At 40.3% G+C, this 19,864-nt stretch overlaps 1 protein-coding gene across 2 annotated transcripts in view; it reads right to left on the reverse strand.

The window, feature by feature from the left end:
* The window catches only part of RASAL2 (RAS protein activator like 2), a 272,437-nt gene that overhangs the window by 60,764 nt on the left and 191,809 nt on the right, over positions 1-19,864 (reverse strand). For both annotated transcript variants that reach the window (XM_054587721.1, XM_054587720.1), the window contains exon 4: positions 12,753-12,859. In XM_054587721.1, the coding sequence (XP_054443696.1) occupies positions 12,753-12,859 (107 nt within the window). The remainder of the gene's footprint in view (positions 1-12,752; positions 12,860-19,864) is intronic.

Genomic DNA, 19,864 nt, shown 5'->3' on the forward strand with positions numbered 1-19,864 from the left:
GTGAACATATGCTGTAGCGTTTGCTCCCTTCAAAGGTGAAAGAGTGTCTCTGTATTGTTTTAATTTGCACTTTTCTGATTATGAATTTGAATGTTATTTTCGTGTGTTCGAAACAATTTTTATAGTTTTTGAGAATTATCTGTTCAGATCTTTTTTTTATTTTCAATTTTTCTATTGGGTTTTTGGATGTTTATCAGTTTTTAATAATTCTTCATATGTTATAAGTATTTTGTCCCAGCCAGTTGTCATTAAACTTTACGATGTTTTTTTTTTTTGGCCATGCAATTTTTAAAAGACATTTTTGCTCCTGGCTTTTCAATAACCATTACAGAGTTTTCCTACATTAAGATGAAAGAGGAATTCACCTATCTTTTCTTCTAGTAGTTATATGGTTTATGTATCCTTCACAGACCCCTAATCCATTTTGAGTTTCCTCTTGTGTCAAGTATGATACACACACATCTAATTTTCTTTTTTCCAAATGGCTATGCAGTTGTCCCTATACTTTCTATTTTGAATACCAACTCCTTGGGAAACCACCCTCTATTTCTATAACAGGAGTTAGTTTCTAGCTTCTTATCACCTGAAGCCTTTTGTTTGTCCTACTCTTTTCTTCGGTCTTGACCCATCATTAGTTCTATTCCTATTTTACATCCCCTACTGGGTCTTACCTCCTGAGGAAAAATACTACCAACCTTACCTTTGTGTTCTTAATGTTCAGCACATAGTGGGCTACTTAATGTATATATACGCGGAATGCTAAAATGATTAACCTGAATTATTAACAGAAGTCCAGCTCACTCAAAGTAGGGAAAATATCTAATATTTCTGAGGGAAAAATGTCAAAATTATTTAGATAGAACCAAACTTTGTGTTTAAAGAGGAAAAGTTTAGTATCAGGAATATTCCATCCTGCAGCCACCTCAGTTCCTGCTAATGAGGTGTAAGTTGATTTTCTTATGACTAGCAGAGACTGCTGACCCTCAGAGTAGAAATATTAAGGAAGGCGGTTTTAAGGGATAAAAATAATGAGAAACGATGGGTCAGAACTAAGAAAGAGAACATCTCCTCGACGTGAGGCCCAGCAGTCTCCTGGCCACCGGGGTCCCCGACGTTATCACAGCAGTCTGAAAAAGCACCAGGAAACGTCATGTGGAGGACATTCCTTTTCGCTGGCAGGGGAGATGAACCAGGTAAATTTAATTGAAGTTTTCCATCTCATTTTTAGGTCTCTAAGAATAACAGCACGACAGATGGAGGTGTGCTTTGCAGCCTGTTCATTATTTAAAAAAACCTAAAATTTCTACTGCTTCTGGTGAAACAAAATACATCTAAAACCCATTATGAAAATGGTGGTGAGCAAAAGGTCCAAAGCAGAACAATATAATCCCTCTTTACTTATGTCTATCATGGAAAAGATTTTTGGGGGTATATTTTTTATAACCTCTCAAGGCTATTTCCTAATTGTACTGCTTTTAATTATGCAAACACTTTCCATGATAAATTTAGGACCCAAAATACTAACAAACGGGTACTGAATCTATAGTGCCTTTTTTTAATCTGCAAACCTCCACGGATCTTAGAATATTTGCATAGTGTTTTATTATCATAAAAAGGCATGAGAGGTCACAGAGAAGGTCGAACAATTTGCTCTTTGTCACACAAGTGAGGTGCTAAGTGAAAAGACATGGAAATATATGGTTCTTATCAGTTCTTTGCCTGTTCCAAGTACAAATTCTTAAATGCTAAAATGTGAAATCCTTGTGCTGACACTCAGGCAGAATGAAAAAGGCAGGTGACCCAGGCGCTAGGCCATGCAGGCAGAAGAGGGAGGGCCTGTCCCCCTCCCAGGTGCTCCACGGAAACGGAGAAGCGCTCCTGAGTGGCAGCGGCCTCCCTGAGCGCACAAGAGTGGGGCCCAGGTAGTGAAGGATGGGTCTGTCAGGTTCTGACCTTCCCTTCTGTTGTCTTGTACTGCCTACTGAACATTTAACTTTCAAAGACTCAAGAGGCAGACCACATCCTTCCCTCCACGTTCAGTTACTCCGTGAGTGGGAAACAAACGACAGTTTCCACGGGTCGTTCTATCATTCATCTCTCAGGGATTCTACAGAAAGAAAATCATTTCCTTCCAATAACTACATTCCACCTTTAATTCTATTTTACTTAACAGATTAATGTAGACCCATTAAAAAAACACACACACAACACAATGTTGAGTAATTTAAAACCTTCCACTATTGATGGACATGCTGTGGCATATGAGGTTAATGTCTTAGCAATGTGCATACCTTGGGTAATCACAAATGCCGTCATATAATAAGTTTTGATAAACAGACTAGAAAAAAGGAAAAAATAAGTGCTGGTGTTATAAGAAGAGCAGTAGTCCTGATTTTCTAGAAGAGTGGTTACTAACTTGTATTGGCCATGTTTCAAATGAGTAAAATATTGTGGGTATGCATTCCTAAAATTGTTTACCTATAAAATATAAGAATGTTATGATGTATGACTATAAAAGATTCAATAACATAAAAATTTTAAAAACTAAAAAATCAAACATTTACTTTTTTTTTTTTTCCTGCAACACAAACGGATTGTATTGTGTACTCTTTGAGGTACATACATCCCATTCTGGAGACCACCAACTAGAATACCACAGACCAGGGAAGGCAACTACACAAATAATGACATCATAACACAGAAGTATTAGTGCTATAATGGATAAACTCACAGTCCTATGGAAGGATGGAGAAGGTTAAGGCTAATATGGCCTTGAAGGGGTAGAAAGAAACTGGAGCTGAGTTTTAAGGGATAAAAACACATTTAGGAAGCATAGAAGGTGGCCTTTCTAGGCAGAAATGTACAAAGATGCCAGAAGAGGCTTGTCTGGGGAACTCTCAAGTTTGGTAAAGGTGGAGAGCTCTAAGTTTGGAGGTTTCGGAATCTGGTGGAGGTAGGGGTCCTGGGTGTAGCAAAATAAGAGTTGAGGGGCAGCCGAAAGTAGACAATGAAAGGCTCTCTGTGCTGTGTTACTTTTGGCTTTTATCATCCTGTCTGCAGGTGAGGGATGCTTTCTGAAGGCAGAGCCAGATCTGTCTGAAGACATTCAAATGAGGGGCAGGCGGGAGGGAGAAGGAGGAGAGGGGAAAGAACCCTCTATGAAAGCCAGGTACAGAGGACAAAACTGGGTCATGTCCGTGGGTGTGGGACCACAGAGCTACTAACATGTTCTAAGCAAGGGAGGGGGCAGGGGTAATTAGGTTTAGGTTTCAAAGAGACTTCTCTGGCAGCAGCATGGGTCTAAAGTGGGGGAGGGGCGAACGGGAGGCCAGGAGATGAGTTACAGGCTTTTCTGTCCTGGATGGGACAGGCTAAATGTTTGGAAGGACTCGGTGCAAAATACAAGGGCCCTTATTCGAAAAGCAGAAAAACAGTTTCATTAAAGGTCCTAAAAGACCTTTTCCTTTCTTCAGCAGTTTCTCTCTCCATTTGCCATGATGTTTTTAGTTTGCTATTTAATGTCACGCTCCCTCAGGCACAGGGCAAGTGCAGACCTTCCCGCTGGGCCCCACAGCCCGTGACTCAGTACGTGGGTGGCCCCCTGGCTGCCAGGCCACCTCTCCTCAGCCACCACAGCCACCTGCCACACCCTGGCGGGGCAGGGAAGCCAGCCAGGCCTTCCCCTCCCCACAGCTGTCGCTGCGTCTCACTAGGTGCCTGGATCGGGGTGGGCGAGAGGCTTGCCCCCACTGAGCTGTGGCCTCTGCTCACCTGTCAGGCATCAATGAAGCTGCTAAGGAGGGGCAAGGAGGGCCCCGTCAAACCCTGCTCCTGAGACGGGACGCCGCAGCCGTGGCTGGGTGCGGCAGGGCGGGGCCCGCTGGGGGTCCAGGGCGGGCGTGGACTCCATTCCAGGTGGGCCGCAGCGGCTCAGGCTGTGCCTCGGCCCGACCCCCGCACACGCCCACTGTCCCACTGGCCTTCGCTTACAAACCCAAACCCAAAGACGACTCGGTAGGAGTCGTGAGATGGCGACTACTAAGGGGTACCTGCGGCACGGGGCTGCCCCGAGCGCAGGCCCTGGCCGCGCCGGCCTCATGCCCACGAGGCCGGGTCTGGGGCTGGGTCAGGGCAAGAGTGGCGAGTCGGGTAACCGAGTCTGTAAGGGGCAGTGGGGCGGGGGTGGGTGAACCTGAAGAGAGACAAAGATCTGATGACTGAGCTTGAGAGGAAAGGGAAGAAAGAGAACACTGCATCTCTTCTGGTTGTGGGGAATGAAGAAATGGCAGTACTACAAAGTTAGAAATTCAGGGGAAAAGAGTTTTGGGGAGAAATATAAGTGGATGTTTCCACAGGTGTGGGGTGAGCTGAATACAAAGTACCGTGGGACATCAGAGCTAAGCATTAGAAGAACACAGAGGACTGTTTCAAAGAGTCTCCAAACAACATTGCTTTCTATTTCCTGATGTGCTGATCATTAATTTCACTCCTATACAATAACACAAAGATCCTTCTAATATGAAAAATCTCAGCATTATCCCATTGAACTGGCCCCCACAAAAAACATCTCACAAGGGCGCAGAGGCAGAGGTGGACTATATACAAAATTTAAAAGGGCGAGCGGTTTATTTGATAGACACAGCAGGCAACCGTTAATCCATTTTCTTTCTCTATGGATTTTCCTATTCTGGACATTTCACAGAAATGAACCATATGATATGTTGCCTGTTGTGTCTGGTGTCATTCATTTAGCATGTTTTTCAAGATTCATCCATGTTGTAGCATGTATCAGTACATCACTCTGTTATGACGGAATAATACTCCATTACAAGGACAGACCACACTTAGTATATCTTCCTTCAGCTGATGGACATTTGGGTTGGGTCTACTTTTTGGCTATAACAAATAATGCTGCTATGAACATTCATGTACAAGATTTTGTGTGAACACTTGTTTTCAATTTTCTTGTATGCATACCTAGAAGCAGAACTGCTAGGGCATGTGGTACTCTACGTGTAACCTTTTGGAGAATTGTCACCTTGTTTTTCCAAGTGTTGCACCATTTTACATTCTCTCTAGCAAGGCATGAGGGTTCCAATTTCTCCACATCCTCACCAACACTTACTATTGTCTCTCCTTTTGATTATAGCCATCCTAGGATGTACAAAGTGGCATCGCACTGTGTCTTTGCATTTCCTGAATGACTCATGACGCTGAGCACCTTTTCGTATCTCTGTTAGCCATTTGCATATCTTCTTTGGAGAAATGTCTATTCAAATCCTTTTGGGGCCTTTTCTTTTAATAGCTACTCAACAGTCTGACAAAAAAAATTTATACTGCTATCTTAATTAAATAAGATACTTGGAATGAAGTTAATTTAAAATGAAATTAGTAGATGTTTAATGTAAAACAAGTATAGCATTTAAAACTCCAGCAGAATTATACTGGCACAGGTAATAGAATGAAAGGGCTGACGGCAGGAAGGGACCCCAGGGGCATTACTGTTTACCAGCAGTGCCTGTACCTTGCTGAGCACAGGTATAGCTGAGAAGCACAAATATACCTTCCTGTACAGCTAATCCTAGCAAAATCAAGAAGCTGGCAAGGTTTCCTTTCTATCTATCTAGCTTCCTAACTTCCGCAAAGGAGAAAAGCATCTAGTATCAGTTACACTTAGTGGCTAATTACATGCTCCCTTAAGCGGGCATTATCCCTTCAAACCGTTTATCTCTAATTGTGAAATGAAAGGTGTTAAGCCTCCTTAAATGGTAAAGCAGAAGAAAAATATCTGTGTTTTCAGAAAGAAGAGCTCACAGTACAGTATCCACAAGAATGAGCTGTAAGCGGGCTCATCCCATCCTCTCTCTCAAACAGCCCTCGTCTCCAGGGCGGGGTACGCTGGAGCCTCCACTGCAAACCCGCTTCTAGGCATCTCCGTGGATGGAGGAGGGCTTCCATCATCCTTCGATTGTTTCAAGTTTAGAATCTTGGCACTGTTCCTGGCCAGGCCTGCTCCCTTTTCCTCCAGGTATTCGCCATCTCTTTTCTATCTCCCTGAAGGGGTCATAACTAATCTTATTTCTTTTTTTCTCTGCTCCAAGTTTTATATTTTCTACGATGTTTATCATGAGGAGATTTTAAAATTATATCCATTCTGATTACAAAATGATTTAGGGTATAGTTAATATTTAATATCTTCAGACTATAATTTTTCTTTTCTGACATCCCTATGTTTATTACATTATTTTTACCTCTGGTAGTAATATTACGAGACATATAATATGAATATATATTCATACATTATATATTCACACATATATGAATATAAATATGCCCTTTATTAAAGGAGGTGTCACTGCAGGGTGATCCTATTATGGATTTTCACTCCATGCAGATGGTCAGTTAAGAGAAGGAAAGATGGACATAAAATATTTACACAGTAGAGGGCAGAACTTTAAGGGTCCTGGAACACAGTCGCATGAGAATATAAAAAGTAGGAAGATACATATAGTAGCTTGGGTGCTATGAATTCAAGCTGGTTATTTCACCTCTGAGACTGAGATCCTTAAGCTGGTCAGAGGTCACCGAGCCACAACAAAACGAATGTTGTATAAATGGAGACAAGCGTTTTATAAAAAGTATTCTGTAAAAGGGTTGCCGAATTGACTGTGGCAAACACTTAGGAGGGCGACTAATACGCCACATGGCAATTCATAAGTAATATCAGGCCCATGAGAACATGTCAGACTTGAAGGTACAATAGAGAGCACTGATGTCTACGGTGAAGGCATTGACTAAAATCAGTTCCTAATGTTTTAATCAGTCATTTAGACAAATAGTTCCAAACCCTGGGTGTGCATGTGACAACCTCCTGCGAAGTTTTTTAAACTATAGAAGATTAGGTTCTAGTCCACAGACTCTCCTGTAACTGATCCGAGGGACAGGCCCTAGCACTGTTTTTGGAGTTCCTTAGGTGATTTTTTTAGGTATAACCAGAATTAAAAAACCACTGGTTTGCACAATGAACACTTTGTAATTTTAATGAAGTGAGCATGAAGCTTTCTGTCTCTTCTTTTAACTTAAAAAAACAAAAATCAGTGATTTTACTGATCTTATGGAGGATTCTATTCAAAAGAGACAAATGCAAACTGAGCCTGAAATCTTGAAACTTGAGAAAGGATGTAACATTCCTTTTTACACAGAAATTTAACTTAGTCTACGTTTAGTATTCCGAAGTTTTACTTTCTTCTAAAACCTACAGGAAGTCTTCCTCTTTTGACAGCTTTCTGTATGTAGCACACACATCTGACTGGGAATGCTCAGGTGTCACTGTGACGAGAACACAAGGAGGGTCACACAGAAATCGTCAGCTACTACTTTAGTTCAGCTATGCTTTCTGGTTGTCTTGGCATATGTTTTAGTGCCTGAATTCTTTCAGAGCCAAGCTCAAAGCTAATACAAATGAAGCAGCTGCCACTGCATTGTGTTATGTGCACATAGAAGGCCAGCTCAGACCATTGTGTGGTGGGAATGAGAACACTGAGCCGCGCACCTGGCCCGGAACACAACCGCCTTCTCTCAGACAAAAGTAAATTGATGGCGTCGTCTAAGGAGAAGTGATTAAAAAAATCATAAATATCAATAGTCACTTTATAAATAGGATGTAAAAGAAAGGAGGTTGTTCCCAAAACTAAGGCAATGTGAAACAAACACAATTACAAGACATGATCATTTCCCTTTTGGAATTAAATTATAAGCACCTAAATAACTTTTCATTAGTTTACTAATTTCTTCCTAATAATCCCATGATATTTAAATGTAGTTTTAACAATGTCTAAATCATAGAATGGATATTGTATTTAAAGGAAAATACAAATGTGACAAAGATAAAAATTCTGCTAGGATGGTAAAGAAAAAGTGAAAAATAGGATCTTTAAAAAGAGGCAAAAACTATTCAAATGACTAAAATTGTTCTTAAAGAATCTAACAGTCAAAACTCAGGTCTGCAGAAACATCGCGAGCTTATATGTATGTATGACACCTGAAGGGCTCAAAGACAGTCATGGAAACAAATCATGAATTAAAAAATAATCTACCTAGTTTCACTTCCCAATATACCTGGATACAGTATACACTACAATACACTATATCCATAAAATGCCATAGCCCTGAATTCCAAATACAACTTCAAATATCTCTTTGTTGAAGATAAAAATATAACTCTTCTGCACAGGTGCACTCATTTATTCCAGATGATCTCTTAGTGGTTATCAAATGGTTTAGTAATCTATTTGACTGGAGACGATACCAGTAATACCAAGAGAGTAAGTATGAGAGATACTCTATTCTGGTCCTTCAATGATTCATGCATATTTTGTTCACTTGCAATGATTTATTAGGTGTCTCCTATGTTCAAGGTGCTGTGTTAGGCACTAGGGCAGCAACAAAGATGAGTAGGAGAGTTATTCATTTTCTAATTAGGGGACACAGACCTGCAAACAAATACTATTTTCAACCCACAGTTGGGAAACTGTGTGTACAGAGGCCTGACTTAAGGCATACACACAAATTTCAACTGCTGGGGTGGTTGGGGCCCCTAACCCCAGCATTACTCAAGGGTCAACTGTAATTACAGTTGGAATTAAGGTGAAGAAATACGGGGTGAGAGTGGAGGAAGAGCAGAGCAGCCATCACGCAAACCATTGCTCTTTCTCGTGGCTATGATTAAAGTACAAATACATTTAGACGTCCCTCAAAACCAAGCCGTTGTCTTAACCTGCAGGTTCAGTGTCCATGTAAGCTCCCTCTTTCATTTCTTGTGTCCTTATTTTTAAACCTATTGACTCTGCTATCTACCACTTGCATAAAGGGGGCTTAGACTAAGTAAGAAATATACATGAATACATTGCTGGACTTGTTACCCATTTTAAGTTTTTAAAAGTATGACTTTGAGGGACTGAGGAGGCTCTGGAGGTCTTGGGCCTCCCTGCTGTGGGCCTGCTGCTGTGGTTACAGCTCGGCTCCTTTCTGGCTGACCCGGGAGCAGTCAGCAGGGCACAAGCGATGCTCGCCCGCTGGCTTCTCCTGAGTCTCCCTGAAGCTGAACTCTGCTCTAGTGCGCGCAGCTCTTGGCTGGGTGCTGGGCTGGCCCTCTACCGAATGACAGCCCCTCACCTGTCACTCGGAGTGCTGGCAAGAGGAAGAAGAGTCACTTGGGGAAGAGGCAAGTAATTTACCAATATTTCACAATATTTATACAACTTGGCTTCGCTTTATGGGCCAAGACAAATATTTCAATAAACAAATCTCTAAGGCCTTAGCAGCTGGCAAAATTTAGTTAAGCTTGATAAACAAACCCACTCACAGTCTTGTCCTAACTCACCTTTCTAGCCTTCTCTCTCGCCATTTTTGCCTATGTGCTTTTCTATTCCCGCCTCATTGAACCCTTTCCCTATTCCCTAAAAGCATCAGTTATCTTATGAAATGCTCCTTTCCAAAATACCGTTCCCTCAGCTTGGCATACTCTGCTTCCCTTGTCAGTTATTTCCATTCAGCCTTTGCAACTCAGCTAATATACTGGCTCCTTGGCAGAGCCGTAGCACACACAGTACATTGTTAAAAACCCATGTGGCTACGCTTACCTACCTCCTTATGCATCTGGCTGTTTTTCTGTCTCTTGCTACTAGATTATAAGTTCTCTGGGAGTGGAAAATTCTGTGTCCATTTCTGTTTCCCCCACACCAAGTCTAGTGCCAAGAAAGTATCTATAATTGGTGAATCACCAATACTTTGCCCAAAGTAAGCATTCAATAAGTGCGTCCATAATTTCAGTCAAGGCTTGCTAAGATCTATTTCCTCTGCTCTGCTCTCAGTAAGCATGAAAATGTTGCTAGAAGAATAAGGGCATTTTGGGGAGTCTACTACGAGGTCTTTTTGGGGTTTGACTGATGAGCACTGAACCTGCTGTTCACCATGGTAAAGACACCTGAACCCTGCCTAGAACCACAAGCACCTGTGCCTAAACCTCACTTCTGTCCCTTCATCAAGTTGACATGGAAATGATCATCTTTGTGATACTATGTCAGCAATTTAAAGTTAAGTATCTCAAACTGTGGTTCCTTTTTTGTACTGCTTTTCTGCATTCAGAAAGTCCATTTTGATATTAATTACAAAAATATTTTGTGTTGATCTAAAAACTATACATACTTCTTATTGGCAACACATTTAAATGATGTAAGTCACATTAGCTATTGGTGTTAGAAGTAAATTTAAAAAAATACAATGTACTTCCACAGACATCCAAGTCCTGCAGTGCCTCACTTAGGCAGCATGCTATGGTTTCTCTCAGAAGAATATAAATTATTTATCCAGCATTATCAAGGAATGAGGTACTTCACAAGCCAGATTTTTCTGGTAAGTTTTTTAAGCATCACATAGCTTCAAGATTTTAAATACTCTCACTGGATATATATTACACAACATTACACAGTTCCACTTTTTAAAAAGCCCTGAACAACAAATATAACCTCACTTTTCTCTGACAATTCAGGATCATTATTATCAACGTCAATGACCACACTGTGCACCGCCCACCCCGGAGGACAATGGTGAAGCTATCTGCCTTAATCCTAAGTGGATTCAGATTTCTTTATGGCTCTGCAACCAGTGTGTTCTGTTGGTTATTTTTCAAACAACTGTCTGGGCGGGGGCTTGTGAATAGTTAAACCCTCCCAGAGAGCTAAGCGCTTGGGTCGGTGACTGACTGCGCGGTGTCAGGCAAAGGCCTCTCCTTTCCCTCCAGAGGCAGCCGAGGCAACTGACGGCTGAGGGAGTGGTCTGTCAGTAGCGCTGGCCTTCACGTATTTGCATTGCTGATTTGTTACTTTAACTCAGGAATAATTAGTCTTATTATTAAGGTAAACCTTAGATTAACTGTCAACTTACTGCTTAAGTATAAATAAAAATTGTTGTTGGTAATTAATTCAGATTTTAAAAGCCCAGCCATGAACTTCAGACTAAACTTAGAAGTACCTCAGTGTTACCATACTGCAGAAAGATATTCTTCAGTTACCGACTTTAAAAATTGTTAAATTCACCGTTCTGTTCCAGCATGATGGTAAGAAAACGTCAAGATCTAGTTCAATCCCTTACTGTCAAACTGTAGGTGGGGAGTTAGTTTCAGTACATTTGATCTCTGTTTCATCAGAAAAACAAGGAGAGGAGGAAGGAAAAAACACTTTCTTCATTCACTAAAAAATTTTAAAGAATGAGTAGCCATGACTAGGGAACAAAGACATTTAGTAAAAGGCATGAAATCTGCTATTTTGAAATCCCTGTCATAATTGGGTTAGAACATTTATCCAATATTTGCTTGTGAACTATCCAAATGAAAAAGTCTGTAAAAATTTGAAAGGGCACAGTAACAATTACCTACAAACCACAAGGCACTGAGGGGGAAATCTTGCTCCTCAGGGTTAATCCAAAATGAAACATCACTTATGTTAATTTACTAGTGAACGCCTACTTATGTATCTCAAAAAATCAGTTTTATGTAAAAGGTCATCCCAACTTAAAAAAAAATAGCACTGAAAGTAGTACATAAAGAAAGATGTACATAAACAATTAACTTGGCTGAATTAAAAGAAATCCCTTTTTTTCCACAGAAAAATCTATTTCTGTTTTATATTGATTTTCATTGTATCTATAATACTGACCAACTTCATGAAAGTTATTCAGGTTTAAAAACAATGAACTTTAACAATATGATTGGACGTAACTATCTTTCTTGCTCAATAAACAAAGAAAATGAACGAATTAAACTATGGGTTACTCAGAGTTATTAGCAAAATGGCCCACACCTGGCCCGCAACTGGTGGTTGGCAGCGCTGACCGCTGAGCCTGTCCGTCTTGGCGCCCTTGGAGTTTAATGCCAATTCTTAGTGCTGCCTCGTCAGTTCGAGGAGTATTTTAAACTGGGATATTTCTTTCAGGGTATTTCTTAAGCACTTCAAGGGTCATTTAAAAGTTGACTTAAGCAAAGCACAGGTCCGATTTCATGATTAGAACTCACAGTTGTTTAAATTCTCTGATAATATGCTTTGCAACGTTATGAGTCTCATCATTCTCTACTTAAGTTACAGCTCTGGGGAAAAAAAAATCACACCCCATTACTTAAAAAAAAAAAAGAAAGAAAGAAATTCTCACCAGCACCTTTACAGAACTGTGATAGGTTTTGGCCAGTAACTTGGTAAAAGGCGATTCTGCAAAGATTTGCACTGTACAGTTCAGAGGAATTTGAATTTAATGTATTTAGTTATACACAGGGTCCAGCACAAATAACATCCCCCCCTTTTTTTTTTATTACAAAGTCTTCTTATTACAAAATCATAAGCATGTAATTCTGTAACATTACAATATCATACTCAAGCACATCATATGGCATTTTAGGTGTAATGTTCAAGTTAAAACATAAATTATTACATCCATATTATTACCCTACCAACCACACTCAAGCAGGCCTTACTTCTGCTGGACCCTGTGTTCTGGAATATCCCACAAGTAAAAATAAAATTCCCTACAACCTAATGAACCTTACACTGAGAGTAGTAGACATTAACCACAGTTCATCTAAAGAAGCTGAAAACTTTGTCCTTCAACCTAAGTATTGTAAAGAAATGTTTATAGTAACTATCTTGAACTCTAAGAAGAAAGGAGGAAAGTAAAATATCCTTTTGGAGAAGAGAAGTACTTACTGGTACTTTGAAGGGTGAGGTATATGCCGTGTCCATGGAGTTGGGTTTCTCTGATGTGCTGGTCCCTGAGATGCTCCGTCTGCGCGGGGACCTTTCTGCTGGCACCTCTGCAAAAGAAGAAATGGAACATCAGTAAGAACCCCAAATGTAAAAGATTTCACTAAATTGTAAAATTATTGTTTCCCTCTCCACGAAAAATCAGTTTTCTTTAAAGGTACATTACACATTCTATATCCACATAATTTCTCTCTTCATCTCTGTGGCATTTGAACTATCAAGACACTGGGAGAGGGTCACAGTTAAGAACCCGCTGTAGTGTGACAGCTTATTTCTTATCTGTGCACATAGAAAAAGTAATTTCCTCGGAGCTAAGTTTAATATCTGTAAGTTCACTTAATATTGGCCTCTCACAGTGCATGAATCTAGTTCTCTATTTGTCAGCAATATAGGAGTTAATAGAAATTTCTGATATTCTTGTGAACAAAACATAGTCTAGTGCTGCTCATGATTTGATGGTGTCTGCACAAAGGTCAAAGTTCAGTTGGTGCCGATAAGATGATTCACAGACTGCAGACCAAAGGGCCGGGCAAAGACCGGGAGCTGCTGCCAGGGACAGGCAACATATATGCCTATGCAGATATAAAAATAGATCAGCTTCTCCTTGTTCTGGCAATATGACCTTATTAGGATTTTACTCTGGAATCCTAAACCTGTTCAAACTACCTAACAAGCTTCAGATTTTGCACATAATGTGATAATCTCCAATTTAATTAGTATACACTACATTCAGGTTACAATTAATTTTCTTCAAAGAGTGATATATATGCATATATATGCACATACACAAGCACACACAGATGATAGATATATACATAATTATACCTTTATCACAACTGCTTCCCATCTCCACTTCAACTGACAGACATATAGGAATCCAGCTTCTCAGATAACATTAGATAATCTCAACATGGACAAGGAAAAACAAAACACATCCTAAAAAAAGTATTCTGTGTTATCTTCCAGATCTTAAAAAAATAAGGAGTAAATCGTGACTCCGGAGACTGACATTTTGCTTCCTGCTGCTCTCCCTTTAAAAGACAGATGCAGTTTAAACTTCCATTTCTGGCCTCCTGGCCCCTGGGATCCGTGCTACTTCCACTTAAGAGAAAGCGTTTTCCCCCGCTCCCTCCCTGTGTCTTTGCTCTCCCCCTCCCTCTCTACAGCTTGCAGAGAGAGTAAGCGAGAAAGAAACACACGACTGCAGCTATTCAATCAATCGCTCCTACTGCACATCCTCATTAGTTATTTTCAGGCTATTAGCAGATGCCCAACCTCTGCCTCCCCCAGTTACAGAAAACTTCACTGTACTGCACTAATCTGCAGCAAGAAAAAACATTTACTGAAATTTATATTCAGCGAGTGACAGAAGGACACCATTTTACACAGACCCAGCAATGCACACGAGGCAGTCCCTCCTACGGATATCCGACTGGAAGTGCTTCCCTATCACTGTCTTTGCCTGTTAGACACTGATTTGCTTTCTGTGACTAAACATCTTCTCTGAGACATCTTGACTAGTGAGACATAAACCAACATTCCTAATGACCGAGGGGTTGACAACAGAGTGTCTTAGAAGCCTGCAGTACCAGAAAAGGTCCACGCTATACCTGTGCTTAAAATCACGACCAATAGCTGACTGTAAGCCTCTCAACTTCTCGCTAACCATCAGTGGTTGTTAAATGAGCCTTAATGTATGAAGTCATTTTCAGAATTAGGCACACACGATTTAGTGCACATTTCTAAAAACTGGTAGTATAATTAGCTAAAATTCATGGAGATGGCACAAAGCACTGAATTTAAATCCATCAGTTAGTCGAACACACTGAACAAGACCTTCAGACTTTGGGAACAGGACATTAAAGAGTGATTATTCAAGGCAGGCCAGTCTTCCAGGAAACAGGCAGGTGAGCAGAGGGGCAGGGGTGGGGAGAAGATAATCTCATCTTTCCTCTGACAATTACCTCTAACCAGAAAGTACAGGAGACTGAATACTACAATAAAATATATTTTTAGTCTCTGAATAATTGATGGAGAAACAAAAGTAGGAGAAAAAGAAGTTCCATTAGCAAGGAAAGAATGTCTAGTAAACAGTTTTCCTTGATTTGCAATGTTCTCACTAAGAACAAAAATTGAAACTTATTTCATTTTCTTCCAAACATCTAATTTTTGTTCTCAGGCACATGAACTTACTAAGTAAATATATTTGAGTGATTTTAACTATTTGAAATTATATTGGCCAAAATGAACAACCACATACCAATCTCTAACAAATACATTATTTGTTGTTGTTTTAATTTTAGATTATCTTTCCGTATCAAGAAAAAAAGAAAAACCCACAACTCTGATGTAGCTTAAGTGTTACTGGGTTCAAAAGAAGAAATTGAATTATTCTAGAAGTGTGAACAATTATCCCTAAAGAGGGAAAAGAAAGGATACAAAGTAAGCTAAATAGACTAATGTGTAAGAGGAATCAGTCTATACTTCTTAACTTTCTCAGCCTCCACAACGATGTAAAAAAAGAAAAAAAAAGGCCTTTTAATATCCAGGTTCTTTGGTTCTCAGAAGATTCACAGCTATTTCAAAGCTGAGAGAAGAATATATACCCCAAGAACAAATGTCACCTAGAAACAGGGTAGGCAGCATCAGCAAGCGCAGAATTAACAACTTGCTGGGTTAGTCACATCACAGGCAAGCCTTCATATTAAACTGGCCCAGCTACCTTTAACTTTAAGTCTCCAAGCAGAAAGGAAAGCTGCTACTATGCTCTTAAAGTTACATTTCTGCTGAGTTGGATGGAAAATCTATAGCGGTTCCAGTAGGCCAAAATTAGACAGCTTTCTCCTCTACCCCCATTCCTGCTACATGCTATCGCATTATTTTCACCTGCTGTAAAAATTAATGTTCTTTCATAGTCACAATATTTAATTATAGTCATTTTAAAATATGCTCGCTTTCTAAGGCTGAGACATATCATATTGTTTCAGTAGATAAAGGTCTGAAACTGTTTTGTTCACTTTCTCATCATCTAAAAATAGTATTTTTCATCTTCAGATTGAAAAAGCCTGCTTAAGTTTTAAATTTATCTCACCATTTCCTTTGCCACTGGGTATGAACTGAGATGAGGTGACAACGTATAATAATGAGAGAGAACCTCCGACCCAGCCCTACGTCGGATGATGTATTGAACAAAGAGAACATCTGGGTGCTTTTCTTAGCAGCACGACCAACCACCCGTGCGCCCAGTCTGAGCCATCTCACCTTTCCCGCTCTGGTCTTCATTGGTAAACTGGGTCACTCAGACCAACCAGAGATAAAGACAAGATAGTGAGTTCATATGCTTTGATGCAAAATTAGCATTTTTGAAGAAAGGGGCTCTCTCAGTACAAAGTGCAGTATTATGACGTCATTTCCTCAACAAAGCATTTTCCTCTTTGTCCATGTGCTTTCTTTTTAAAGTGTGGCAATGAAACCGACAGCTGGATAATCACAGGGGCAAAGGTGCTTATGAGAGAGGGCAAGGCTGTTCGACAAGCAGGACTCACCTCCTGCCTTTAGAGCCTAATCGTGTGTGCGTGGCCTTCAGGACACTTATCAGGAAGCAAGTGTCACAGAGTGTTTCAGGGAGGACAGAAAAGGGAGACCGCGTTAAGGGGATGGAGAGGCGCCACCACAGTGAACCCAGGGGTGGGTGGCCGGCCTCGACAGGGTGAGTGGAAGCGAGACAGTCAGCTGCAGGCGTTCTGAAGGGAAGGACGCTCGCTGCAGCGGGGGAAGCCAGCACAGGCTCCCAGGGTGGGGGCAGCAGGGAGGCCGGTGGGGCCAGCAGCGGGGAGCCGGGACAAGGCGGGAGCAGAAGGCTTGTGGGCCTACCCACAGGAAGTTGGCTTTTTACTCTGAAAGAAAAACCACCTGGGGAAATACACTTCCTGGCTCTTTCTTAATTCTTTTCTTTCCACAATTTTGAATAATAAGTGCCATTGAAATAATTCTGGAATATTGTGCTTGGAAAGAAAGTAAAGTGAAATGTTTATCATATATGTTTGCTAATACATAAATGTTTAACTGGGGGGTTAGGTTTCAAAACCCTCTGAAAATATCAAAAAAGAAATGTATCTGTTATAATAACATTATGGCCAAACATGTATAAACATCAAATTAAATACATTTACTTTTTGTTCAATCACATTTAACCAAAGTCCATATATCATCATGCCATATGTGCACCTATGTTAATAGAAATAACGTAGCTGAAAATGTCATGAATTCTGGTGTCTACCACTTTTAGATCAAGTTACACTAGTTTTTTAAAAAGGTAGATAAAATGATTCATAAATACTTTTTCAAAAGAGAAAACGATGTACTATAAAATTTATTTAAGCACCCGTTTTGTAAATCACCTGTCTAGGGTGGAAACCTTTTTATGATAATTTTGGCTACTGCTGAGTGTCTGTTCCATGATAAGCCCCAGTCGACCGTCTGTCTGTCTTCCTTAACTCTGGGGACAGCCCCTGAGGTAGCAACAGCTATTTCTCTCTTGGGGAAGAGCAGGAGCAAACTTAAAGGAAGATAATAACTTTGCTGATGTGAAAGTCATTTCAGAAAATTCAACATGAAGAATGAACAAAATATAGAAAGATACGTATAAAGTTTTAATTTGGTGGACAATGATGTAAGGAACCAAAATATGTTTCTCATAGCAAAATTCTCTAGTTATGACAGACCAGAAGAACATGACAGGTCCACACATGCAGCAGCCTGGCGCATACTTGTATAGTATGTCTAATTATTTCACATGAATAGCAACCCAAACTGATTCCTTAACAATTCTGTTGTCCAGAATTATAAAATATAAATGAATGTGAATGCTCTGCCAGTTAGAATTATTCACAAGCCCCTTTATTATTTTTGATATTATAGTTAGGAAACAGGTGTTCTAATATTCTTAAAAGGAGAATTTTTCAGTTCACTTCAAAAACCTTTTTAAAAATCAATAGCATTTTAACACAGCACGATGGGAAATGGAACGCACACTAACCTGCGAGTGCGCGCCCATTCGAGCCCTGGAAGTGTCGGTGTGTTTAGTGCTGCTGCGAACCAGTCGGCCTCACTACCGCCTGGTTTCCCTTCTGTTGTGTAAATGATGACAACAATAAATAGTGGTTCAAGTTATTAATAAGTGAGATAAGCAAATAACTCAGCTCTCCATGCTGTGAATTCTAAATGAAAAGAAGAATTTTTCTTCCATAGGAGGCACATAAGCCATTTAAGAAACAGAACAGGAAGGAAGGAATAGTATTAGGAAATGGGTTTGTACCTCTCCAATAAAGAGGGATTTTAATGACAAAGAGCAAAATGTGAGAGAAAAGGGGCTTCATCAAAATGGAGTTTCAGGCTTTTTGTTGGAGGACCCCTAAAGGTAACGGATGTGCAAAGATGCAGGTAGAGGAGCATTTTATAGAGGAAAAGGGACAGGAACAAAGAGAAGGAAATGGTGGCACACGGTTCTGTAATTGCCAGCATCACCGCACCTGGGCGTTTCATAGGCTCCTCCCACCTGACTGTCAGCGGGACCCTCTCTGCTGCATCCCCTTTACTGCGGCAAAGCCTGTGCTCTCCTGCCCACTCCCATCCAGCTGCTCTGAAATCCAAATCCCCAGAGCCACTTAATTCATCCAATTTGTATCACTCAGAACGCAGTGCTTCACTCAAACAAGCAGTCCTTTCAAGTCTGCGGGCCCTAGGCACTCACTTCAATACGTACAAATTGGTGCGGAGAAATGTGGTGAATTCTCAGAGAGCGCAGCCATTCAGTCCCCCCACTTCCTTTTCTCCTCAACAAATTTATCCTCTATTATTATTTTTATTAAAAATTTCTTCTTGTTAATGTAATAGGAGAACAGGTTTCTCTCTGGTCAAGGAATCTCAACACCCACAACTATTCCATTTCTTCAGCTTAGGACTGCACATGACGGTATTGGATGGGATGGGAGAGAACAGTTTTAGTGCAAAGAACACTCTCAAGCAGAAAGGCTAAGAAACAGCTCGGGGTTACATGGCATCTTAAGTTTCAAATACAAAGCATATCTCTGGGTCTTGGTGCTAATAACCAGGGGACTTGATGATAAAAACATAACAAGGATAGCTACAACACCCAACTATTAGTTCTTAATCCTCATTACAAGCTACAAGCGTTAATATGAGTTCTCTTTAACCCTGACAACAATTCTCTGGAACTGGGACTATCACCCCCTTTTACAGAAAGAAAACAGGAGATGTTTTGTTACTCTGCCCACGTTTGCCCTGCTGGTTAAGGGCAGAGGCGGGACTAGAACCCGTAGGGTCTGGATCTAGAGCCTCCACTTTTAATCACTATGTATGCTATCCCGTTTTCCTTGTGTTTTGTATAATAGGCTGTAATGGAGAAAAGGTAAGATAGGTAATCGTGGAGATTCTTCCTAACAATAACTCAAAGAACTATAACAACAGGTACATAATTCTTGATATTTTAAAAAGAATTAAATCATATTCTTTAAGCAATAATTTACAGCAAACAAAGCCCATCAAATAAAACTTTTAATCCTGGGTTGCTGATGTTAAAAAGAATTTTCTAGCTCAGTGAGGCAATGGGATAAAGAAGGAGAAAGGCTACTAGCTTAGCGTAATGGTGAAAAAATTTGAACAAAACAGGAAACAAGCTATCAAGAATATCTACTACTGATTCCTTGAATAAAAAAGCGCCAAAGAGCCCTCCAAAAAACAAACAAACAAACAAAAACTGCCCTTAAGTGTAGAGATGAATAGGTGAAGCACAGAGGACTTTTTAGGGTAGTGAATCTACTAGTAGAAATTACTACTAGGACTGCAATGATGAATACATGTCATACATTTGTCTAAACTCAAAGAACGTACCACATCAAGAATGACTCCCAGTGTTAAACTATGGGCTCTGGGTGATAACGATGTGTCTGTCAATGGAGGGTCATCAACTGTAACAAATGCAGTATTCTAGTGGGGAATGCTGATAACAGGGAAGGCTAGGCACGCATAGGGCC

This window comes from Pteronotus mesoamericanus, unplaced genomic scaffold (assembly GCF_021234165.1).
Source record: "Pteronotus mesoamericanus isolate MK-2021 breed Mesoamerican mustached bat unplaced genomic scaffold, CSHL_Meso_final scaffold_1186, whole genome shotgun sequence".
NCBI lineage: Eukaryota > Metazoa > Chordata > Mammalia > Chiroptera > Mormoopidae > Pteronotus > Pteronotus mesoamericanus.